This window comes from Eurosta solidaginis, chromosome 5, assembly GCF_040869045.1.
Source record: "Eurosta solidaginis isolate ZX-2024a chromosome 5, ASM4086904v1, whole genome shotgun sequence".
NCBI classification, from domain to species: Eukaryota; Metazoa; Arthropoda; class Insecta; order Diptera; family Tephritidae; genus Eurosta; species Eurosta solidaginis.
The window spans coordinates 207,972,176-207,999,750 of NC_090323.1; the positions used below are offsets into that span (position 1 = coordinate 207,972,176).

At 38.8% G+C, this 27,575-nt stretch overlaps 1 protein-coding gene across 10 annotated transcripts in view; it reads left to right on the forward strand.

Moving 5' to 3' along the window:
* Positions 1-27,575, forward strand: part of Cip4 (formin-binding protein 1-like Cip4) — a 142,258-nt gene that overhangs the window by 79,153 nt on the left and 35,530 nt on the right. For all 10 annotated transcript variants that reach the window (XM_067787826.1, XM_067787827.1, XM_067787830.1 and 7 more), the window contains exon 3: positions 15,670-15,720. In XM_067787826.1, coding sequence (XP_067643927.1) covers positions 15,670-15,720 — 51 coding nt within the window. The remainder of the gene's footprint in view (positions 1-15,669; positions 15,721-27,575) is intronic.

The following is a 27,575-nucleotide window of genomic DNA, read 5'->3' on the forward strand; positions in this document are numbered from 1 at the left end:
CTTAATGGTGGGTCTATCTATTTTCCTTTAAGGACTTATAATTTTTGGTTTCGTGACGAAATTAATATACCATTTCATTTTCATGAAAGGTATAATTAGGGCTCCTTATGCATATTTTAAACGGTATGGGGGTGTATATTTCTTCCACAAAATGGTAGTCAGACAAAATTCATCCAGATTAATTCATAGATAAAAACGAATATATTGTTACGAATATTAGCAAAACTAAGGGGTGCTGCCAACTCTAAGCTAAACAGTGATATCATGCACATCCATAGATCAATCATTATGTATCTACTACATAAACGAATCAATAATTGCGTCTACACATATATACGTATACGAGCAGCGGAGAAGCAATGCACAAACACATGCATATATCTTATCTGAATTGCTCGCAAGAGAGGGCAATAATTTGTGCAAGTATTTTTCAAATGAGAAGTTATAAACGTAGTTGTGGCTGGTGATTTTGTAGCTGAAACTAACTAGTAAGTTCTGGAATGGAAAAGCCTGGAAGTATGCAATGAGAAATCAAAAAGTATAAAAGGCGCGACAGTAGAGGCGAAGAGTGAGTTTTATTTGAGCTATCAATCAGTTTGGTTGTTAAGGAAGCTAGTTGCAAAGTATAAGTGTTATTGTGAAGTACTTTAATAAAGGCCATTTTTCCATTATTCAATATTGGAGTTGTTTATTCAACAGTTTAGTGATTCGAAATTAGCAGAAGGGCAAATAAGAGGATTTGCAAGTAAATTCGTTACAATATGTAGAAATGCACATATAAAACATATAGAAGCTAATGCCACATGACTGGGAGCTAAAACGTGTTTAGCATATAAAAACTGACCTTGATCAAGATTGCAAATAACTGATTGCAGAGCAGAGTGCAAGTCAAGTTGAAGTTGAAAAGGGAAGAAGTGGATGGCGCAGTCGAAGTGGAGTTTATGTAGCAAAGCAGTAGAAGTAGCAAGAAATTGGTATTGGAAAGGATGTTAAATTATATTTGTTGAAAGGAAATTACAAATGGGAGTTGGAGTGTTACGATAAGAAAGGTGTGACAATACAATGTAAATTGGGGTGAATAACACCTGACGTTTAGTTAAAGTATTTGATTTCTCAGTTTGTGCACAAGTTTAGCGCAGAGCAGTGTGTGTGTGTAGGATGGGGGTGTGTAAGATGAGTAAATTAATGACTCTTAATGAGTGGAAAAGTGCAAAAATTCTATCTAAATTTATTTTTAGGGTTACTTCAAAAGACGATGATCAAAGAAAATATAAAAACTGAGCAAAGTTTAAGTCATACCAAATTTTAGTTGATATAATACTATTATGTAACCCTGCAGGGAATATGGGAGACAGTCACACAGTACTGCAGTCTGAGATTAATGTACTTTAACTAGTTAATCATATTTCAGAATCACATACAGCTGAACCAGTTAAAAACGCATTCAAAAGTTCTGCGAAGAGGGGCAATTGCCATTTCATAGGACATGACAATGTTAGAAGTGTCCGTTGTGTCAGAACTAATACCGTTTCTTAAAGAGATAGTTTTGCTCTTGTTCGGAACTAGTGCGACTCGCTGCAGGGTATTATTCACTTAACACCGATTTTCTCACAATACTGGTATTCAGAGCGTTTTTAGAAGCCAGTAATGTGATCCAGAGGTGAAAGGACTTGAGACTAACGTGTTTCTGGAGGTCACAACCTATAAAAAAGCAGTCTTACTGTTTGCTACTCCATCAAAGAAACAAAACCTGGATTAAGGCATGTTGGTTATTTTGTGAGAAGCATAGCTATATAAGTAGAGGAGAGCGTTTTAGAGTTCTGTAGTCCTACTTCGCTACCTATTTTAGACTCGACCAAGAAAATGCAGTATCAACTCTCTGAGTTAATTTCGTTTTATAGGCAAATTGGTTCCGGCGTTGAGCCATTTTCAGTTTACATAGTTTGGTAAACTGTTACTTTTTTGTTTAAAAATTCTTGCTGCAAACTTGTTTTTATTATCTACTTACGCTGTACATCAAACTGTGTGTGACCCGATTAATATAAAAACAATTTATTTTATACATTTAAATTTTTATTTCTTTTAATCTTTGGGTTTTTCATTTATACTTATAAACTTGGCAACTTCATTTCTTTCTTAACTTACTTTCATAATTTCTTTTTATTTATTACTAGCTTATGCCCGTGGGTTTTACCCCACGTTTCTATAAAAATATGCAGGCTATGCGTAACTGGCTATGGGTAAAACATGAGTTGGTAAGATTGACTTCTGCTAGAGCTAATGACTGTTGTTGTATGATATATTCATATTTGTAACAGGATTCCCCTCGCTTAGGTGAGGTTGACAATGGAATTGCAGAAGCTCTGAAGCTTTAAGGGTTTGTATTGCGCTCATCAATCCCTTGATTCGCAGCTAATGATCGTACTTGAGCTTCATTGAATAGAAAATTTAAGGCGTTTAAAATTGAAAACACCAATCTATCGATATCAATGGAATCCTTGGTTTTAAACTTTTTTGTTTTCGAAATTTTCCGATAAATGAATTGCTTTTACATGCGTAAAAGTTTTGTGATGAAAATCCTTGTCCTTCCGAATACATAAGCGTGGGGAATCGAAATAACGAAGCATAAATATTGTGATATTATGGGCCTTTTTTAAGGATCAATCGATGAGGAGATGTTTCTGATGGCTCAAAAGAGCGAATAAACTCAATCGGATAAGCACACCTTGGGACTCTTCCACGACTTTGTTAATATAATGATAATTTGTATTGGTTGTAGTGATATTAACATCCTCATTTTAAGGTGCCTAAAATGCCTTTTCTCAAAACCATTTATAGTTTGGCGGCCACCGTGGTGTGATGGTAGCGTGCTCCGCCTACCACACCGGATGCCCTGGGTTCAGACCCCGGGCAAAGCAATATCAAAATTTTTTAGAAATAAGGTTTTTCAATTAGAAGAAAATTTTTCTAAGCGGGGTCGCCCCTCGGCAGTGTTTGGCAAGCGCTCCGGGTGTATTTATGCCATGAAAAGCTCTCAATGAAAACTCATCTGCCTTGCAGATGCCGTTCGGAGTCGGCATAAAATCATGTAGGTCCCGTCCGGCCAATTTGTAGGGAAAATCAAGAGGAGCACGACGCAAATTGGAAGAGAAGATCGGCCTTAGATCTCTTCGGAGATTATCGCGCCTTACATTTATTTTTTTTATTTATAGTTTGTAAATATAGATTCAATATTTGGAAGAAACATTAGCTATTAAAGCTTCAGGTGATGCCATAACTTCTCAAACACTTGCAGGAAAAGAAATCAAATCTGTTGGTAAAGAAATAGGAATTTTGCCATAATTAATTTCAGGAAGTTGGTTCGCAAAAGCTGCTGCTGAAGTGTTTCCGCCAAAATGCCGTCTATAGACGAAAAAGCACGCATTTACTTCAACTGCGGCTGTTCCAGCAAGTAACAGGAAAGCACCACCTTTGGGACGATCATTACACCTTAAATTCTTAAGGGTTCGGTCTAAAACTTGCAGCGACTGTTTATGAGTCATGGTGCACACATCGCACACCCCCACTTTCGCCTGACCGTTTGCTTATATTGCACATCGGTGTATCAGATGTTTGCAGACAGTGGTCATTCAAATGCCGAGTTGTACATCCACTACACAAAGGGTATCCGCCGTATCTGAGAAAGCAACTGCCATACTGATTTATCTTTTTGCTCTTACATCAATTAATATCAAATTACACAAAAATGTTTTTTTCCGGTTCCTCCAGGCGTCTCAAAAAATATCAACCCTAAAGATAACATAAAAGAATACTAAAGGAATAACAGCCAACCCCAACTCTGCAATCAAACTTTACGTGTTGATAATTATGGTACAAAATACATTATAATTGTTTCTATGCATGCACTTGCTAAGGTTTATATTTACGTTCATAACATTTCTGCATCTATTTGCAAATTTAATTGGGCCAAGAACGTGTGAACATACATACATACCTAAATTTATCATATGTGCTACCAAACACCAGTATTTGCGATGTCATTTGATTCAATTATTGCGAAGGTTATAAAATTATCTTTTATATGTACATTAGAGTGTTTCAATTAAAACATTTCTCGTATTTTTGATATACCTCAAGGCTTTGAGGAGATCCGAACTTCTCTTCTAATTGGCGTCGTGCTAACAGAATAAAATAATTCACAGTAAAAAGCGTGGGTGCTTGATATTGAATGTCACAATCATTCTATTGGCAACTATCTGAAAGGAAAGATATTAAATGTAGTCAAATGCACCCACGCTTTTTACTGTGAATTATTTTATTCTGTTAATAACTTAAATTTTATTATAATTTTATTTTGAGGTGATTAACTATAAATGATTGTTTGACCTTCTACTACTGTTATATAAACTCTTTTTAACTGAAAATTATTTTCTATTTTTTAGTTCGGTTAGCTATAAAAGCCTGTTTTTTTTTTAGTTTTTTAAAACTATTATTTATTTTTAATTTTTTAGTTCAAGTAATTTTAAAAGTTTTAGTCGAGAGTGATGAATCCTCGAAACGCCAGCGGTCCATGGATGAATCCAACCCCACGGCACCGAAAAGGGCCAAGACGCAGGGGGGCTGGACGCGTCTTTCGCAGAAATTGCCAACGGTCGGCAGATCATTGGCATTATAGACGAGAGCAGCGAAGATGGCAGGATACCGAAACAACAGTGTAAGTGGATCGAGGCCGCGCTCACTACGGTGGCCGTTAAGGTTAAAAATACAACCCTGGTCCACCGCCATCTTACACCGATGCAGGGTGGTTTCAGGGCAATGTCAAGCTAATTGCCTGTGACGACGCCAGGTGGGTCAACCCCTATAAGGCCGCCGTCACGCTGATAGGGGTGGTATATCCGGGCGCGCGCCTCAAGGTAGTGGCGGCGCGTGATATCCCCTCACGACCAAGGGCTAGAGCCTGGGTTCCAGTGACGCCAACGGACCCAGCTGACATCCTGGCGCTGCTCCAGGAGTACAACCCGCCACAGGTTTGGAAGTCAACCCGGATAAAACCGAGCTTGTATTCTTCACGAGGAGGTACAAAGTACCAAATCTTACACCGCCAAGAATTTGGTGTACGTTCTTAGCGTTTAGCGATCAAGTCAAGTATTTGGGAGTCATTCTGGATAGGAAGCTATTATGGAGTGACCATATAGTGGAGCGATCCAAGAAGGCAGCAGCAGATCTGTTCACCTGCAAGAGGGCAATTGGCACCTCCTGGGGATTCTCCCCTAAGGTGACCTACTGGATTTACACAGCCATTGTGCGCCCGATTCTTCTTTATGGTGCCTTGGTCTGGTGTCCTGCACTAGCTAAAAGTACCTATCTTAAAATGCTTCAAAGGGTGCAACGGAGCTCGGAGCTCTGCATTACCGGGGCTCTCGGCTCCACTCCACATTCCGTTACATACATACATGGATACATAGATACATAGATAGATACAGGCCAAGCTAATAAAAGCGTGTTAAAAAGGGCTCCAGTATGCTTCTTCGCATTATGTGCAAAATTTCAAATCTATGGCCATTTGGGGTGGTCATAAGTTCAATTGACCTTATGTCCGTTAACCTGACACAACCCACCATCACATTATTGCATTGTCATTGAGCCTTGATACGTGTGCAAAGTTTCAATCAAACGTATGGCCATTCAAAGTGGTAATAAGGCCAATTGATCTTATGGCCGTTGACCTTATGTCACCACACCATCACATTAATGCATTGCCATAGAGCCCTGATACGTGTGCAAAGTTTCAATCAAACTTATGGCCATTCAAAGTGGTAATAACGCCAATTGACCTTATGGCCGTTGACCTTATGTCTCCACACCATCACATTAATGCATTGTCATCGCGCCGTGATACGTGTGCAAAGTTTCAATCAAACTTATGGCCATTAAAAGTGGTAATAAGGCCAATTGACCTTATGGCCGTTGACCTCATGTCACCGCACCATCACATAAATGCATTGTCATCGAGCCTTGATACGTGTGCAAAGTTTCAATCAAACTTATGGCCATTCAAAGTGATAATAAGACAATTGACCTTATGGCCGTTGACCTTATGTCAGCACACCATCACATTAATGCATTGCCATCGAGCCTTGATACGTGTGCAAAGTTTCAATCAAACTTGTTGCCATTCAAAGTGGTAATAAGGCCAATTGACCTTATGGCCGTTGACCTTATGTCACCGCACCATCACATTAAAAAGTATTTTGGAAAGAGTAACAAAAAAGGGGCGGGTCAAGCACATTTTCAAAATTAGTTTTGTTCTTAGCTCAGCCATACCACTACTGAAGTAGAAAATCAGTCAAATGTAGTTAAATACCATAGAGTTATTGAAAACTTTGTTAAGGTTAGGCCTTTAGGAAAAGTGGGCGTGGTTTTTAACCGATTTTGATAATCTTCACTCAGTGTATATAATTTGGCAAGGATAGTGTCTTGGCCAAATTTCAATGTAATATCTTTAACGGCTTTTGATTTACGGCTTGTTAAACTTCCAAATTTTCTTCTTCTAAATGTGGTTGGTGCCACGCCATATTCCAAACTTTTTGGAATTTATGTTTTGCATTTAAAACCAATCCACCTACCAAATATCATTACCTTACCGGTATTCGTTTTCGAATTCTCTAACTTTTTCCATTTTTCTATATTTCGATAGCGAAAAAGTGGGGGTGGTTATCGTGCGATGTCGCTCATTTTCAGATCCAATTTATTCTGGATCCAGATAAGCCCTTATACCGAATTTGGTGAAGATATCTGAATATTTGCTCAAGACGGACATGGCTTAATCAAATTTTTTTTTCGTCATTGATGATTTTTTTTTTATATGGAAGTCTATATCTATCTCGATTCCTTTATACCTGTACAACCAACCGTTATCCAATTAAAGTTATAATACCTTGTGTACAAGTACAGATTGGTATAATAATGAAATATAACATGTTTCCAAACTCCAAACCAATTTGAATTATGATAGTCAAACAAAATCAATACATCCGCTTCTCACCATTCACCTTCGATTTTTTTTTTTTGGATTGTTGCCTCTAGCCATCATACAGACTTTCATTCACCAACATTTTAATGCAGTAGCTCAAGTTGTCAATCATCTCAGCATTGATTATGAGAATTTCTCAAGCGGTAAAAATTTATTTTAAAATACATGCTGTTATTGTAGCAGTAATTTTAAAAGTGTTTTAAAATACATATTTGTTTCTCTTAGTCATCTTTATTATTGAACGTTTTTTAACATGCGATTAAGTAAAAGTTTCACTATATTTTAGAATAAAAGGCATAAACAATTGAGATATTTTTACCAAATTCGGTATATGCGCTTATCTGGACCCATATAGGTTTGGTATTGAAAATGAGCGAGATAGGACGATAACAATGCCCACCTTTTCGATATCAAAATTTAGAAAAAGGAAAAAATTAGATAATTCCAAAAAGAATACCGGTAAGCTAATGAAATTTGGTTTGCTTATAAATTCCAAAAATTTTTGGTATATAGGCGTGTGCACTGTAGGGAAAAGATTTCTTACAATAATTTTTATTGACATATTTTCCCAAATATCAATTCTTTGATATTTAAATTAAAATCATATTTAAAACTCATTTTAATAAATCATTAACATCACACGAATCAATAACAATTTCATATCTTACTTACTTACTTAATTGGCGCTTAACCGTCTAAACGGCTATGGCCATCCAACAAGGCGCGCCAGTCGCTCCTTCGCTCCGCCAACCGGCGCCAATTGGTCACACAAGGGAGTTTTAGTCGTTTTCCACCTGGTCCTTCCAACGGAGCGGGGTTCGCCCTCTACCTCTGATTCCATAGGCGGGTTCCGATAGAAACACTTTCTTGGCCGGAGCATCATCTTTCATTCGCATAACATGGCCTAGCCAGCGCAGCCGCTGCGTTTTAATTCGCTGGACTATGTGGATGTCTGCGTAGAGCTGGTACAGCTCATCATTAAATCTTCTTCGGTACTCGCCATCGCCAACGCGTAGAGGTGCATAAATCTTTCGAAGAACTTTTCTCTCGAACACTCCCAAAGCCGCTTCATCTGCTGTTGTCATTGTCCATGCCTCTGCCCCATATAGCAGAACGGGTACGATAAGTGACTTGTATAGTATGATTTTCGTTCGCCGAGAGAGGACTTTACTTTTCAATTACCTGCCTAGTCCAGAGTAGCATTTATTGGCAAGATTGATTCTTCGCTGGATTTCAGTGTTGCTAGTGTTGATGCTGGTTCCCAAATAAACGAAGTCTTTTACTATTTCGAAATTATGGCTGCCAACAGTAGCGTGGTTGCCAAGGCGCATATGCGCTGACTCTTTGCTCGATGACAGCAGGTACTTCGTTTTGTCCTCATTCACCATCAAACCCATCTTTACCGCTTCTTTTTCCAGTTTGGAGTAAGCAGAACTAACAGCGCGGTTGTTTAGCCCGATGATATCAATGTCATCAGCATATGCCAGTAATTGCACGCTTTTATAAAATATTGTTCCAGTGCGGTTAAGTTCTGCAGCTAGTATAATTTTCTCCAGCATCAAATTAAAGAAATCGCACGATAGGGGGTCACCCTGTCTGAAACCTCGTTTAGTTTCAAACGGCTCTGAGAGGTCCTTCCCAATTCTGACTGAGCTGATGGTGTTGCTCAGCGTAATTTTGCACAGCCGTATAAGGTTTGTGGGGAAACCAAATTCAGACATAGCGGCATATAGGCAGCTCCTTTTCGTGCTGTCGAAGGCGGCTTTAAAATCGACGGAGAGGTGATGTGTGTCGATTCTCTTTTCACGGGTTTTTTCCAAGATTTGTCGCATTGTGAAAATCTGCTAGATGGTAGATTTACCAGGTCTGAAGCCGCAGGTCAGTTCAATCTTTCGCACAATACACTTGAAAGGACCTTATATGCGATATTAAGAAAGCTGATTCCACGATAGTTGGTGCATTTTGCAGTATCCCCCTTCTTGTGGACTGGGCAAAGAACACTTAGATTCCAATCGTCGGGCATGCAATCGCCCGCCCATATTTTGCTAAGAAGCTGCTGCATGCACCTTACCAACTCCTCGCCGCCGTACTTGAATAGCTCCGCAGGCAATTCATCAGCGCCCACGGCCTTGTTGTTTTTCAATCTGGTTATTGCTATTCTAACTTCGTCATAATCGGGCGGGGGGACATATATTCCATCATCATCGATTGCGGGATCGGGTTCGTCATCTCTGCGCGATGAAACGCCGCCTCCATTTAGAAGAGCAGAGAAGTGTTCTATCCATAATTTAAGCACTCTCTGGACGTCAGTTACAAGGTCGGCGTTTTCGTTCCTACAAGAGTTTGCCCCGGTCTTAGAACCTTCCGTCTGTCGCCGTATTTTTTGGTAAAATTTTCGGGCGTTATTCCTGGTGGCTAGCAGCTCAAGCTCCTAGCACTCACGCCTTTATGCTTCTGCTTTTTGCTTCCTGAAAAGGCGTCTCGCTTCCCTTTTCAACTCACGAAGCGTTCACACACTCCTCTTGTTGCGCTCGCTTTTAACGTAGCCCTGTAGGCAGCATCTTTTCTTTCGATTACAACTCGGCATTCTTCATCGTACCAGTTGTTTTTTCGCGGCCGCCGGTAACCAATTTTTTCCTCGGCGGTAGTACGAAGTGCTTTGGAGATATGCTTCCACTGCTCCTGTATTCCTTCAGGCTGAGTTGTGCTCTCAGAGAGCAGGTGTGAGAGTCGTGTTGCGAAATCATTGGCAGTCTGTTGTGATTGAAGCTTTTCGACGTCTAGCTTTCCTTGTATTTTTTGTTCCTTGGTTTTAGCCGCGCTGAGGCGGGTGCGTATTTTGGCTGCAACGAGATAATGGTCCGAGTCGATGTTAGGTCCTCGGATCGTACGCACATCTAAAACACTGGAGGCATGCCATCCGTGTATCACAACGTGATCGATCTGATTGCGAGTATTTCAATCAGGAGACAGCCATGTAGCTTGTTGTATCTTTTTATGCATGAACCTCGTGCTGGATATGACCATGTTTCGAGCGCCGGCAAAGTCAATCAGCCTCAGTCCGTTAGGAGAAGTTTCATTGTGTAGGCTGAACTTTCCGACTGTAGGGCCAAAAACACCTTCTTTGCCCACCCTGGCGTTAAAGTCTCCAAGCGCGACTTTTATATCATGACGCGGACAGCGCTCGTATGTGCGTTCTAATTGTTCATAAAAAGTGTCTTTCACCTCATCGTCTTTCTCCTCTGACGGCGCATGGGCGCAGATGAATGATATATTAAAAAAATTTTGCTTTTATTCGGATAGTGGCGAGACGCTCGTCCACAGGCGTGAACGCCAGAACTTGGTGACAGTCTCTCTCCCACCACGAATCCGACGCCGAAACTGCGCTACAATTTCATATCACCCTCAAGCAAATAAAGGAATCAACTTTTCATTCCTTATCAACAACTTGGACATATGTACATTAGGCAGAGTACAATTATATATTGAACATATATTCTGCAGAATACAAATTTTTTAATTTTTTAATGATTATGCACAAAAACTTGCAATCTATTATCATTCAACCTCATCCTATGTTCTTCAGTCGCATTATTATAAATAACTAATATTAATTCACATTAAACTACTACATGCACCACCCACATTTAGAAGAAAAAAATTTGGAACTTTACCAAGTCGTAAATCTAGAACCGTTAAAAATTTTACATTGATATTTGGCAGAAACGCTATCCTTGCCAAATTATATAGACTGAGTGGAGATAATCAAAATCGGTTAAACACCACGCCCAACACTATGGCATTACTGATATTCTACCTCAGTAGTGGTATAGTTGAGCCAAGAACAAAACTTACACAAATTAGGAAAATGGGCGTAATGCGCCTCTTTTTTTGTTACTCTTTCCAAAATACTTTAAATGCCATAAGTCGAACAAAAGTTTTCCAATCCGAACGAAATTTGGCATAAACATTTTTTTCATAGCTACAATTGTTAATCTGCAGTTTTACCCTCTCAAGTTTATTAGCGGTAGACTCTGTATCCTTTTTACTTCTTTTGAACGAAAATGAGTTCAGAATGGAATCATATATGTATTATTGCGCAGCCTTATAACACTATTAACCACACAAAGTAAACAACAACAGCATTTCAAGTGCACAGCTGGGTATGTAATGTTCGGTTTCACCCCGAACTTAGACTTTCTTACTTGTTTATTTAGAGTTTAAGAAGTATGCAGTTTTGTAGCACAATCAGTTTTGGCTTAACATAGACGAAATTATAGGTCTTTTGAAATTCGCGTTGTGTTTTGATAGTTTTTCCGAAGGGCGTTTCATGTAAATTTCTTCCATACGAAGAGCGCATAGCTTGTAAGAAATTCGAAATTTTCATGCAGACATCTAGAATTTTTGAAATTTTTTGAAAACGCTTTTGAAATTGGCTTGCGTAGTTTTACACTAAAAGAAATCGTGCTAGTAAAATCAACAAATCGGTTCTGTTGTTCTTGACTTAACGGAGATTCGGTGAAATTGATCGAATTATGGTTAATTCGACCGAGTTCTTTGTCAAGCGAACAAATTAGTTTAGTCATTTCACCAGAAGAGAAATTGTCGCTCTTAAGTTAACAAAATTCTGTAAAATTGACAGATTCCTAATCAATCTAACTGATTTTTTTGTTAACACAACTGATCTCACTGGTCATTTCAACAGCGATCAACAGTCAATACATGAGCAAATTTCAAAGAGAATTTTACGCTCACTGCGCTCTCTACTTTGTACTTATGTATGCTGTGCACTATGTGTATGCACATATTTACGTATGCATATGGCGGCCGCCGTGGTGTGATGGTAGCGTGCTCCGTCTACCACACCGAGGACCCTGGGTAAAGCGACATAAAAATTTTAGAAATAAGGTTTTTCAATTAGAAGAAAAATTTCCTAAGCGGGGTCGCCCCTCGGCACTGTTCGGCAAACACTCCGAGTGTATTTCTGCCACGAAAAGATCTCAGTGAACATTCATCTGCCTTGCAAATGCCGCAACATAGGTACTTTCGTACAAAGCTGTCGCAACAACTTCTATTGTTCATTTCACTACTAAAACGGTCAATTACGAATCAACGATTTGTGCGCAGTTGATTCAACATCTTTTGTTGCGATGGATAAAAATTGTCAGACATTTCGGTGGATTTTACCAGTTTTTTTCTTTCAGTGTAGTTACCCAATTCAATCAATCTTTTCTTTAAATTATCGAAAACAAAAAAGAATGTAATTGATATAATTTTCTAAAAATTGTTACTGCTATTTTCGTGTTCGCTACTGTATGCATATATGTGTGTATATAAATTTGCTTATGTTGTATTTGCGCAATGCTTATTCATAGCTTGATGTGAGAAGCATTCCAACGTTGCGATATTATCGCTGTTACCGTCTTTTTGTTGCCTTGACTTGTGACATGTCTATGATTTGAATTGTGCATTGTTTTTATGCATCTCTTTAGCTACTTTATTTCTGTGACTGTTTTTCTCACGCAAAATATGCAGATTAGATGTGTTTTTTTTTTTTTTTAAATGATTCCCATGATTATCTTATGGTGAGCATTTGTCCCAAACCACACTCCAACCACAACATCAAAGTCACAACTGAACGCATTTGAACTCTTTAACTGCGGATTAGATAAATATTTTTGATTTTTAAAGTTGAATGTTGGCATTTGCTAAAATGTTCTTGACTCGTTTTAAAATATTTTTTTTAATAAATAATGAAAGTGCGGGTTCTAATTGAATAGATTACAAGGTATAATCAAGACAGCTGTCGACTTGTTTGTCCTAATGTCACGTTGTTTAAACTTTTCCTAAATTATTAAATAAAAAAAAAAAACATGACTTTTCCACCATTTGCGACCTCCACTCTTAAAGAAGCAAGAGAGGAACAGTTGGGATAAACTGCAAATATGTTTTGACATGATTTTCCTTCTTCCTTGTCAAAATTTGTTTGGAGGGTAACTTCTTTCCACGTTGTGCCATCTTCAGTGATACTTTTCGTTTTATCAAATAAATCTCCAACCGAATCCGTTCTCTCAACGCTATGAAATGAGGAACTGAAACCAAGTTTAAGAAGTCTAAGTAGGCTTGTATATAAGTATCTAAGAAGAAGCTCAAGAAGATCGAAAGAGTGCTTTGAAAGAAAAGTCATATATCTGCATATCTACAGGTATCGTAATTTTTGTCAATAGTCCCTGCCGTTTTCAAGACAACAGCTTCACTAACCTCTTTAATGGTACAGTCATAGCAGACATTCATTTTATTTGAACCCTCATTTAGTTGATCGGTCTTATTCGAAGCTTTCTCGATTGTATTTCCCAAATCGATTTGGCCGTTAACTGCATTTCACTTGGAAAATATTTAGTTCAAGAGGTATAGAAATAGAAGCAATACAATCTGACATCAATACAATCTGACAGAGTGCCATACTTTTGTTATTGGTCCATCATCAGTCTTAATAAAAACCCCAAACCCTCCACACTCTAGACGGGCTTTCTTCTTTACTTTGTTATTGCCATTTGACAGTGAAAATAATTTGCTGAATTAAATCACGATTTTGGCTTCTTTGCCAATTCTGCAACAACTCGCTAATCATCCAACCAAATAAACACGAACCATCCATCCACTGCCAAATATTCACTCAGTTCGATTGCTTACTCGTTCAAGCATTTACCATCCATCATTAACTGATTTATATTGATGTCTATGCATATCTGGTTATTGTTAAGATTCATGTCATGCGGGCGCGCGCATGCGCACAGCGAATAGCGCTACTGATGCTCATCAACAACACACAACACAATTGGCGCCACGCATGCGCATGCACATTTGCTTTTTGCAAGTTAACTTATGATTTTTTGTGGTATATGCTAAGGCATTAGAAAATATATGGAAATATGTATATAAATTTGCATAAATTAATCAAGATAACGCACAATTAAATATGTATGCACATTAGGGTGAAACTCTTTTTTTACGCCTTTGTCCTACGAAGCAAGACACATTCGAAATGTTAGTTTGTCAATAATGTGATCTGCAGTTCAACTTTAGTAGAAAAGAATCACTAAAGAGGAGCTCCAAACCAATAGCCAATAATTAAAATCGGACAGGATCGAGAAAATTAAGAAAATATAATCAAAAAATGTTATGTATTAGTACAAACACAACTTTTAAATGTGAGTTTTAACTAGTTTAGACTAATCATCCTTATACTTTTCAGTTGCTATCTTGAAGATACTGAAAGGGGAATGTGAATTTATCAGAACCCGAAAAAAATTGTATGTGTACTTATTGCGTTTTGATAAGAAACACTTCAAATGAACTTTTTTCACAAATTTACACTTAAAGATCAACGCGCAATACTTCCCCGCTTATGCTTGTATGCCGCCTTCTATAGTCTGGCAGAGCTACAGTAATTTTTACTTTAAGCTTTTACACATTTATGGGTTGGTTGGTTGGAGCGGCGAGTCCCAATTTACTCCAATTAGCGCTCATGCGCCGTTTTGATACCACAACTCGTGTGTTAACCAATGAAAGCGTGTTGCAAGAAGACTGATAAGAATTTTCAAGCGCTTCAGGGAAACGCGCCCCCCTATATCCATCCCGTAGAGTTTATAAATTTGAGAAGCTCTGCCGGCCTAACAACCTTGAGTTCTGGGAGGCTTTCGAAAACGGGCTTTCCAAGAAACTTTATTCTGCTTCGACAGTGTGCTGGGCATTCGCACAACATATGCTCAACCGTTTCCTCCGCTTCCGGACGCTTCCAGCTGCGACAGGTTTGTGGGTTATTTGGCCATCGCATTTTAAAGGGCGATCCAATATAGCCTTTAAATATTTTCCCATATATTCCTAGTACAAAACGAACACATAATATTATTTAAATTTTTTGAGATTCGTGCAACTTTTTCCAGAAATCGGCGTTCAGAGCTCCCAAGGCAGCCAATTGTCACTCATACCCTCTCGATCGATTGCGAGCGCATTTTTCATCGCAAAAGTATCAGATATGGCAAGTTTGAAAAGGCCTTTGCATTTCTGGAACTAACGGCATTCTTTAGCTTCATAAATGAAGTTAAGGTCTGACTTTCCCAACGTGCCATATCTTTCTACGATAAAAAAATACGCTCGAAGTCGACCGAGATGTGGTTTTTCACAATCGCCTGAGGTTTGAGCAACGATTTCTCGTAAAACTTGCAGGCAGTAGGCTGAAGCATATAGAGTTTATCAAGACCAAAAACCAACATATCAGTTTTGAAAATCGGATGTCAAATAACTAGTTACCATCAAAAAACAATCGCAAGGATAAACGAAAGAACATTTATTTTTTTCAAGACCCTCATATTTAGGGAAGGTCTTTTACAACTTTTTCTTCGATCCACTCTATTGTGGAAGTTGGCAGAAAAGGTAAATGCTTATAACAATTTTTTGATGATGAGCACACGAGTTGCGTTTTTTTGCATACAAATTTCACTTGAATTTTTCTTACTTAAAAAAAAAATATTTTCTCTATTACAAACAATTAAAATAAATTTGTATTAAACATGTTTTACAGCAATTTATTCCGCTGAGTATTCAAATATATTTCTTTTTCATTTTACTTGCAGCCGCTTAGCGAAAAATTACCAGCCCAAAAAGAAGGAGGAGGAAGATAATGAGTAAGTTTATATGTATTTTAACATTTTCACCATCAACTTGTATTACTAACACATATTTTATAAATAAAGAAATTTATTTAATTTATTTAGTTAGCTTTAATCAAAGTGATCTTAAACACGAAAACTTTACATTGTTATGTGGAAATATGAAATACGAAAAAAAAAATATGAAAGTCAAGTAAAATTGCAACCTTGGTGGCGCACAGTGGTTAGGGCGTATATGAATAAAATTAAAATAAAACAAGTAAGGAAGGCTAAGGTCGGGTGTAACCGAACATTACATACTCAGTTGAGAGCTATGGAGACAAAATAAGGAAAATCACCATGTAGGAAAATGAACCTATGGTAACCCTGGAATGTGGTTGTATGACATGTGTATCAAATGGAAGGTATTAAAGAGTATTTTAAGAGAGAGTAGGCCATAGTTCTATGGATGGACGCCATTTAGGGATATCGCCATAAAGGTGGACCAGGGCTGACCCTAGAATTTGTTTGTACGATATGGGTATCAAATGAAAGGTGTTACTGAGCATTTTAAGAGGGAGTGGGCCTTAGGTCTATCGGTGGACGCCTTTTCGAGATATCGCCTTTAAGGTGGACCAGGGGTGACTTTAGAATGTGTTTGTACGATATGGGTATCAAATGAAAGGTGGTAATGAGTATTTTAAAAGGGAATGGGCTTTAGTTCTATAGGTGAACGCCTTTTCGAGAAATCGCCATAAAGGTGGACCAGGGGTGACTCTAGAATATGTTTGTGCGATATGGGAATCAAATGAAAGCTGGTAATGAGTATTTTGAAAAGGAGTGATCCTTGGTTCCATAGGTGGACACCGTTTCGAGATATCGCCATAAAGGTGGACCAGGGGTGTCTCTAGAATGTGTTTGTACGATATGAGAATCAAATGAAAGGTGTTACTGAGCATTTTAAGAGGGAGTGGGCATTAGGTCTATAGGTGGACGCCTTTTCGAGATATCACCATTAGGGTGGGCCAGGGGTGACTCTAGAATGTTTGTACGATATGGGTATCAAACGAAAAGTGTTACTGAGCATTTTAAGAGGGAGTGGGCATAAGGTCTATAAGTCGACGCCTTTTCGAAATGTCGCCATTAGGGTGGGCCAGGGGTGACTCTAGAATGTGTTTGTATGATATGGGTATCAAATGAAAGATGGTAATGAGTATTTTAAAAGGGAGTAATCCTTAGTTCTATAGGTGGACGCCTTTTCGAGATATCGCCATTAGGGTGGGCCAGGGGTGAATCTAAAATGTTTGTACGATATGGGTATCAAACGAAAGGTGTTACTGAGCATTTTAAGAGGGAGTGGACATTAGGTCTATAGGTGGACGCCTTTTCGAAATATCGCCATTAGGGTGGGCCAGGGGTGGCTCTAGAATGTTTGTACGATATGGGTATCAAAAGAAAGATGTTACTGAGCATTTTAAGAGGGAGTGGGCATTAGGTCTATAGGTGGACGCCTTTTCGAGATATCGCCATTAGGGTGGGCCAGGGGTGACTCTAGAATGTGTTTGTACGATATGGACATCAAATTAAAGGTATTAATGAGGGTTTTAAAAGCGAGTGGCCCTTAGATGTATATGTGAAGGCGTTCTCGCGATATCGACCAAAATGTGGACCAGGTGATCCAGAAAATCATCTGTCGGGTACTGCTAATTTATTTATTGCATCACTAACAGTATTCCTGCCAAGATTCCAAGGGCTGTTGATTTCGCCTTGTAGAACTTTTTCATTTTCTTCTACTTAATATGGTAGGTGTCACACCCATTTTACAAAGTTTTTTCCAAATTTATATTTTGCGTCAATAAATCAATCAAGTTACCATGTTTCATCCCTTTTTTCGTATTTGGTATAGAATTATGGCATTTTTTTCATTTTTCGTAATTTTCGATATCGATAAAGTGGGCGTGGTTATGGTCGGATTTCGGCCATTTTTTATACCAAGATAAAGTGAGTTTAGATAAGTACGTGGGCTAAGTTTAGTAAAGATATATCGGTTTTTGCTCAAGTTGTGTTAACGGCCGAGCGGAAGGACAGACGGTGGACTGTGTATAAAAACTGGGCGTGGCTTCCACCGATTTCGCCCATTTTCATAGAGAACAGTTACCGTTATAGAATCTATGCCCCTACCAAATTTGAGAAGGATTGGTAAATTTTTGTTCGACTTATGGCATTAAAAGTATTCTAGACAAACTAAATGAAAATGGGCGGAGCCACGCCCATTTTGAAATTTTCTTTTATTTTTGTATTTTGTTGCATCATATCATTACTGGAGTTGAATTTTGACTTAATTTACTTATATACAGTAAAGATATTAAATTTTTTGTTAAAATTTGAATTAAAAAAATTTTTTTTTTAAAAAGTGGGCGTGTTCTTCATCCAATTTTGCTAGTTTAGCACATATATAGTAATAGTAGTAACGTTCCTGCCAAATTTCATCATGATATCTTCAACGACTGCCAAATTACAGCTTGCAAAACTTTTAAATTACCTTCTTGTAAAAGTGGGCGGTGCCACGCCCTTTGTCCAAAATCTTACCAATTTTCTATTCTGCGTTATAACGTCAACCCATCTACCAATGGCAATGAATTATCGCATTTTTTCGGTTTTTCGAAAAAGTGGGCGTGGTTATAGTCCGATATCGTTCATTTTAAATAGCGATCTGAGATGAGTGCCCAGGAATCTACAAACCAAATTTCATCAAGATACCTCAAAATTTACTCAAGTTATCGTGTTAACGGACAGACGGACGGACGGACGGACGGACGGACATGGCTCAATCAAATTTTTTTCAATACTGATGATTTTGATATATGGAAGTCTATATCTATCTCGATTCCTTTATACCTGTACAACCAACCGTTATCCAATCAAAGTTAATATACTCTGTGAGCTCTGCTCAACTGAGTATAAACAGTCTACAGTTTTCTTCGTGGCATGCTCTTAAATAAAGCCTGTACCTTTACTGAGTACATTTGAACAATCTCTAATTAAAAAAAAAAAAACCAAAAAAAAAAAAAAATAAAACAAAAACAAGTCTAGGTCCTGTCTAGAGGAGGTCTTCTTTGATTTTTAAGAAAATTCTTATACAGCAATTGTTCTTATAGCTCAGACAAAAATTAGGCGCCACAGCGGATTAAGCAGACTAGAATATTGCCGGGTCGATAGAGGCGACTAAACAGTCACTAAGTGATCCAAAAATGGCCCCGTATTGTTCCAAACCATGCACTAGAGAAAAACGCCGTTCTAAAATCCAGCACCACAGGACTCAATTCAAGATTTTCATGTTCTTACTTTTTTGTTCTTGAAAAAACGACCGACCTGTTCTCAAAACAAAAAGAACTGAACTGACAACCATTTCTTGAAAAAAGAACGGCTGGTCTTAAAATATGAACAAATGTTCTCTTAATGAGAACAATGTTCTTAAATTAACAAAAGAAACGATACAATTCGTGTGTACTACAATGTTAAATACAACATTTGGCGAAAGCTATCAAGCAGCTGTAGTGGCCCAGAGCTCACAGAGTATATTGATTTTGTTCGCATAACGGTAATCAGTAATGGCATAAACTAATCGAGATAGATATAGACTTCTATATATAAAAATGATCTGGGCGAAAAAAGAAATTCATTTAGCCATGCCCTTCGTCCGTCCGTCCATCTGTCCGTAAACACGATAACTTGAGTAAATTTTGAGGAATCTTGATGAAATTTGGTACGTATGTTCCTGGGCACTCATCTCATATCGCTATTTAAAATGAATGAAATCGGACTATAACCACGCCCACTTTTTCGATATCGAAAAATCCAAAAACCGAATAAGTGCGATAATTCATTACCAAAGACTGATAAAGCGATGAAACTTCGTAGGTGGGTTGCCCTTATAACGCAGAATAGAATATTAGTACAATTTTGGACAATGTGCGTGGCACCGCCCACTTTTAAAGGAAGGTAATTTAAAAGTTTTGCAAGCTGTAATTTGGCAGTCGTTGGCAGACGATAACTTGAGCAAAAATCGATATATCGTTACGTTTCACGTACTTATCCGAATTCACTTTATCTTGGTATAAAAAATGGCCGAAATCCGACTATGACCACGCCCACTTTTTCGATATCGAAAATTACGAAAAATGAAAAAAATGCCTTATTCAATAACAAATACGAAAAAAGGGATGAAACATGTTGATAGGATTGGTTTATTGACGCAAAATATAACTTAAGAAAAAAGTTTGTAAAACGGGTGTGGCACCTACCATATTAAGTAGAAGAAAATGAAAAAGTTATGCAGGGAGAAATCAAAAGCCCTTGGAATCTTGGCAGGAATACTGTTCGTGGTATTACATATATAAATAAATTAGCGGTACCCGACAGATGATGTTCTGGGTTACCCTGGTCCACATTTTGGTAGATATCTTGAAAACGCCTTCACATATACAACTATGGGCCACTCCCTTTTAAAACCCTCATTAATGCCTTTAATTTGATACCCATATCGTACAAACACATTATAGAGTTACCCCTGGTCCATCTTTATGGCGTTATCTCGAAAAGGCGTCCACCTATAGAACTAAAGCCCACTCCCTTTTAAAATACTCTTTAATACCTCCCATTTGATACACATGTCATACAAACACTTTTCAGGGTTACCCTAGGTTCATTTTCCTACATCGTGATTTTCCCTTATTTTGTCTCCAAACCTCTCAGCTGAGTATGTAATGTTCGGTTACACCCGAACTTAGCCTTACCTGCTTGCTTTAACTTTTATTTTTCGTTCAGTTCTATTCACATATGCACAGGTAATTCTCAAACTTCTTACGAAATATTTTAAATATATATTCTGATTGCATCATCAATAAGAAGAATTTCTCAATAAGAGAAATATATTAAAAAATTCATACAATGCGTTTTTTCTAATCTTTTGGGCTTAGTAATAGTTTTTTTTTTGTTATTAATATTTTTTATTAATGACAAACAAATTATTTATTAATAAAAATATATAAATGGTACTTTCCCACTCCCACCAATGATCAAGCCGTTCTTAAATTGAGACCGAAAATTGTTAAATCGACGATCGAGCGTGAGAACGAAAAATCATAAATCAAGCCCAAGTGGTGCTTGAAATGAACACAGAAGGTTCCCACATCAATACCAAAGTAGTCATAAAATAAGAGCGGTGTGCTTGGGAAAACTGTTCTTAAAACAAGCCCATCGGTCACGAGCTAAGAAAAACGTACTTAGCAGACTTTTGTCAACGAATTTTCTTAAATTTGAACTTGTTTCGTTCGTTTTAGAACGATTTTTTCTCTGAGTGTACGATATAGAACATGGTGGGTGTCACCAAAGACCCCAAGTAGTCTTAGAAGAAACCCAACTGCAAATCGCCACTTCATTTACATATGTTAGTTTAACTTCAATCCGTATGATGGATTAATGGTCTAGAAATGGGGGTAGGGCTAGTATGCATACTAAGTACATGGATAAATTGACACAGCTCGTCGTTCTGATCATTTCGATACACTTATTGTTTGACCCTTTTTTTCTTCTTCTAGTACTTACAATTTTCGTCCAATTACTTTTTAACTTTGGTTGAACATCAGACTACTGGCCCGTGTAAAATATCCTTAACAAGCCATTCCATGTTCGCGAATGGGACAAGAAATTAGTAGATAGGTTATTTACTTACTTACTTAATTGGCGCTTAACCGTTTAAATGGTTATGGTCGTCCAACAAGGCGCGCCAGTCACTTCTTCACTTTGCCAACTGGCGCCAATTGGTCACACCAAGGGAGTTTAAATCGTTCTCCACCTGGTGCTTCCAGTGGAGTGGGGCCGCCCTCTTTTTCTGCTTCCTTAGGCGGATTCCGATAGAAACACTTTCTTAGCCGGAGCGTCGTCTTTAATTTGCATACCGTAGTCTAGCCAGGTAGCAGCTGTGTTTAAATTCGCTGGACTATGTTTATGTCTGCGTAAAGCTCATATTGCCATCTCCAACGCGATGTCCATAAATCTTTCGAAGAACTTTTCTCTCGACCACTCACAGAGCCGCTTCATCTGATGTTGTCATGGTCCATGCTTCTGCGCCATATAGGAGGACGGCTACGATAAGTGACTTGTAGGGCATTATTTTCATTTGCCGAGAGAGGACTTTACTTTTCAATTGCCTACCTAGTCCAAAGTAACATTTATTGGCAAGATTGGAGATAGGTTATTTAGGGTCCTAAGAAAACTTCCTTTGTTCAAACTTAACGCTTTTCCTTTTTTAGTTCGTAAGTATAACTTAGACCACTGTGTGGCGTGCAAACTTCGTCTCAGATGGCTGCTCGTGTCTTCTCTTTCTTATAATTCGTTTTATTATGCTTCACTTTAGTTACTATTACTATTTTTTTGTGTTAACTGTTTTCATTTTAGCTATTAGACGAAGCAGTTTTATGCTCTAATTGCATTGGCTAGCACCATACATTTTTTCCACAGTCATGATTATTTAAATAAGTTTACTTTTGTTTGATGGCCATCTTATTTACATGTAATAAATAAATTTTGAAGATAGTTTTTAAGTGCTGAGATTTGTTCACAAAAAGTGTGCCTGCCAAAATTACTTCGCTATAGTCATATTTCTTGTCATATGTCTGATCAGAGATATTATCTATTAAAAAAGACCGAATCCCACCGGAGCACTGAGTGCATCGGGAGAATGCCTTTAATTGCTTTAGCGTCCTTGCTGACAGCAAGAGGAAGATCTAACATAGATAATTTTATATTGGAACGGTTTCGACGTTGTGCCATCATCAGCAACGTCATCAGTGCAAGCTTTTTTACAACCAAAGGTTAATGAGGAAGAATACCCAGAAGTTTTCCGTTTTGAATTTATGAAACTGTAAAACTTTTTTGGATTTTCAAAAAATTTAGCTTTACAACAACTTAAGTAATCTTTATAACAAAGCTGATTAGGACGGTGAAAGTTAGAACGAGCTATTAGGTATTTAGAGAAGTTTGCAGATGTTCCAGTTTTCTTGAATCTCTTATAAAGCTTAGATTTTATGTTATTAAGTCTGAGGCGGCTTATTCGAACGCAGGGTATAGCGAGTAGGAATACAGGTATCAAAAAAGCTGTGACGTGTACTGTAAAATATGGAGATTGCCGAATCGACATCAGTGCAAGCATAGAGATCCGACCAATCATGGGAAGCCAACAGATCATTAAGCATAATGAAATTCGCTTTGTAGAAACATCTAGAACGGGGTCGATCCTGTACTTGAATCCTGCGGGGTAGACTGATATCTAGTGATATCTCAAGCGTAGTGTGCAGAGGGTCTTCTGGAAGGGATAAAGGTGGAATCTGAGTAAGGGCAGTACCCACCGAGCCATCCACAAATACTAAATCCAGCATTTTGTTTATACTATTTGGAACGTTGTTAATCTGAAGAAGAGATGAGTCTAACAGGCAATTGAGAAAATCGTGTTGAGCAGTGGGAGTTAAAAAGTTTGAATCACTCATATTAACCCAACTAACTGCTGGCAAGTTAAAATCTCCAACAACAACAAGTCGATCATTATCACCTAACTGCGAATGCAAATCGAAGATGGCCGAGCTATGACTAGCATAAACATCCATATCCGAACAAGGTGGAATGTACGAACAGCAAACAATTACGCTAGAGGTACCGAATGAAAGCCTAACTGCTATAAATTCGATATGAGAGATATTGTCCAGCAAAATCAACTCAGATGAGAGGTTAGAATCAACAGCAATAAGGACACCTCCCGCTCTAGAAATATGGTCACGCCTATAAACAGCATATTTATTTGGAAATACCTCACAGTTGAAATTATCAGGCTTAAGCCAGGTATCCGTAAAGGCGACTACTTGTGCCGTAAAAGTGAAGCTATTAAGGAAAAAAGGGGCGAGTTTTGATCGTAGGCCACGAACATTTTGGTAATTAATGATGAGATGGGAACAATCAATAATTACCTTTGTGTTGTTGTTTCTGTGTTCGACATTACGTTTAGCAGACAAGAAAATAGTTAATAATACAAAATACAAGAGGGAAAGGGTTAGCGTTAGGGACGGCTATGGGAATATATATATCCCATCGCCTTTGCTACATACGTGATTTTAAGGAATTTAGTGTGATGAGACGAATCATATGTCCCGAAAGATCATCATCATCGTACATTCATCCACTTAAAAGTGATGTCTAGAAGATCTTGGTTAGCAGACGAAAACACATGTCTCAAAAGTTCGGCCTAGTAGCTACTCATACGATAGCACCAATATTAAGGCGAGAATATATTCATAACTTGCAAAAGCCTTGGCTGATTACCATGAAATGTAGAGGTAGAGGTACTGATAGAGTAAGAGGTAGAGGCTGACGAAGACGGGGCTGGAAATGGCTAGCAATAAGACAGAAGTGGTTTTGGTGAGCTCAAACTGGACTGTGGATAAGTTAGTCCTAACCATAACAGCCTGTCAAATAAATTCAAAGCTTTTTTTGAAATATTTAGGAGTAAACACTGACTCAAAACTAAACTTTTAAGGAGCTCTTCAGGGCGGTGGGCGAGAACGTCTCTAGAGTAAGTGGAGCCCTAACGCGAATAATGCCCAACATCGGCGAAACTACCCGTTAGATTTTGTCCAACAGTTTACTGTCAAGTGAAATTACCGATCTGTATGGCATTGGAATCGGCCGACCATATGAAGATGCCAAGAAAAGTGCAAGGTCACGAACAATAGTTAGGTGGGACGCCTCGAATAAAGGGCGCTAGACATTCATGCTAGTTCGGAATATAGCGGAATGGTACGAGTGGAAACACGGCGAACTAAACTACCACCTCACACAGATATTTAGCGGACACGGTAGCATCAAGGAATATCTATATAAGCGTAGTATATAGGAGGATCCTTTCTGTACACATCATCCCACCGAATTGGAAAACGCAGAATACGTCATGTTTCACTGCACTCGTTTTGACGTCAAAACAATCTGTACACAGAGTTTTTGGAGAGGAGCCTTCCATTAGGAAAGTAGTTCCCTAAATGTGCAGACAAATAGATTGTTGGAATGCTGTGAGATGGCCTTTCTAGTTATGACGCAATTGATGCGTGCTGAAAGGGAGGGCAGAGAAATGCGCACGCGAAGCAGTGGCGACCAAATCGCCTTTCCCCCAGTGACAGGATTAGCCTGGTTTCATTTAGGCACTTGAAGGCAGTGCGCTACCCCAGCGTGCAATAAAATAAAAAAGGGAAAGGCAGAGGCATAGGTAGACGTAGGTATTGTGGTAGAGATGAGTTGGTAGTTGAGGTAGAGGCACCGGTAGAGTTAGGAGGAAACTCTCCTAGAAAGACTGAGCGAGTTGGAATAAGAGGGGATTAAGAAGAGAATGAGGGAGAGGGTTATAGGCCAAGAAAGAGGAGCTGGTGAGGGGAAGATAGATAGATAGATGTTGTGAGGTTAAGCACTGCGACCTATTGGTCTATTGTGCCCTCATTCTCTTTACAACACCTCATCGAAGTTTAGTTCTCTGAGAAAATCCAGAATGGTTCTCGGCTTGAGAGAGCGTATGTGACCATTTTCTAATTTGGATGATCCTAGGATCCTAAGTCTTCGTCTCGCGACTGCATCACATTCCTTCAGGATGTGTTCTGCAGACTCATCTTCGACATCACAGAATGGACAGAAGCTACTAGACGATATGCCCAATTTATGCATATGGCTCTTCAGCCTACAGTGACCTGTGAGTTTATCTGTTGAGGGGAAAAAATCAACTGTAAAAGAAGGGGAAATGGGCGCTGAGCGCTGAGGGGCGAGAAACAGGAACAGATAGAACCTTGTGAAATTTTTTTAAAATTATACGTGAGAACCATACATCGTGCGAAACAACTTTTGAAGTCTACTACTGCTTTTATTAAACTATTCCAAACTCACGCCAGTGTAGAGACATGCAGATTAAACTTTAGTTGGATGAAAAAAATCTGCATCTCTGCATATATTTGCGCTTCTATAAATCCTCTTGCAGAAAAATTGGGATTCGGTTCTTATCGGATGCAAAGCAGCGCAGCTGGCAGTCATGGCTGGTGTGCACACTTTTACAAACAGCGCTATAGTTTGAACTATATGTATTAAAATTAATTAACGAAAGGGAGCGATTAGCTCAAAACCATCTACGACTGAAGCAGTTAAGAACGCGTTCAAAAGGATTATAAAGGGTGACAATCGCTATTTCGTAGGACGTCACAGTGTTAGAAGTGTAAGTTAATAACACTGCGAGGAGACAAAACTAGAAATAGGTTTCCTAACGCGATAGTTTCGCGCTCTCTCACGCTCGGGGCTGTTAAGATTTTTAGTAAGTTTGGATAGGACTCAAAAAAAGTGTTGTTGATGTTGTTGTGGCGATAAGGACACTCACCGAAGGGCTTGGGGAGTGTTATCGATGTTGATGGTCTTTTGTCGGATGCAGATACGGTACGTCCCGTAACAATCACCATTAAGGCACCATCCCGACCATCTCGGGAACGATTTATTATGACCACATAAAACCTTCAAGGCCATACCGCCCTCCCACCCCCTAGATCCATGAGGAACTTGGGGTCACCAGTGCCTCGGCTGTTAAAGTAACAGGACTCGCCACGGGTAGGTAAGGTTGGTAATTGGGTTGGAGAAGCTATATTTTGCGCTGGCAACACCTTGAAAGGCTTGCGCTAGATAACCCCTTAAATCAATTTGGTATTTTAGTCGCCTCTTACGACAAGCATACCTGCCGCGGGTATATTCTAAGCTACTAACCCGCTGGGGGTCAATAAATGTGTGTAAAGGCGTGGTGCCAAAGTGTTGGGAGGGTTTTCACCAAAAGGTGCATACTCAAAGAAAATGATTCATTCTTATGTGGTTAAATCCGATGAATTGGTGGAAGAATTGAGTAATCGCAGCTATTTCAAAAGCAATCCAATTTCGATTTGATAGCCTTTATGTATATCTGAACTGCTTATTCATGATTATAGTGCCCACTCTCTAATTTGATTCCCACTATATTTTTTCAGTCAGAAGGAAAGTTCAGATATTGACAGTACAAGGTACAAGATTATCAAATGCGGGTATCACCAGTGCCTACCACACCGAAGATCTTGGTTTCAAGCAAAGCAAAATCGAACACTTAGAAAAAAAATTTCACTAGAAAAAAGTTTTTCTAAGCGGGGTCGGCTTTCGTCAGAGATTTGGCAAACACTGCGAGTGTATTTCTGCCATGAAAAACTTCTCAGTGAAAGTTCATCGGCTTTGCAGATGCCGTCCGGAGTCGGCATAAAACATGTTTGTATGTCCCGTCCCGCATATTTGTATGAAAAATTAAAATGACCAAGACGCATATTGGAAGAGAAGCAGATTATCGTGCTAATTTTTATATTGACAGTCAAGCAGCAGTTAAGGCAATAATCTCGCATACCACAGCATCTAAATGCGTGTTAGAGTGTAAGCAGTCCCTGGAGAGAATCGGGACAGGGAGAAGCATACATCTATATTGGGTCCCAGGGCATATGGGAATAGATGGGAATGAAAAAGCGGATGAATTAGCTAAAAAGGGTGCATCCCTTGAAGCTTGCTCCGTAGACGTCCCAATTAGACTGGGCGAAATTAAGCGAAGGCGAGAGGTGCACATGATCGACCAAGCAGGAAAGGCGTGGGTTCAAGCGCGGGGCTAACAAAGTTGCTTCTATCATTATAAAGAGAGGACTGTAGACTCATGACGGGTATTCTGACTGGACACTGCCTTCTGGCGTTACATGCCTTTAAATTAGGCTTGGTCAGTGATAGCAGATGTAGGAAGTGCGGGTTGGAGGAGGAAACGA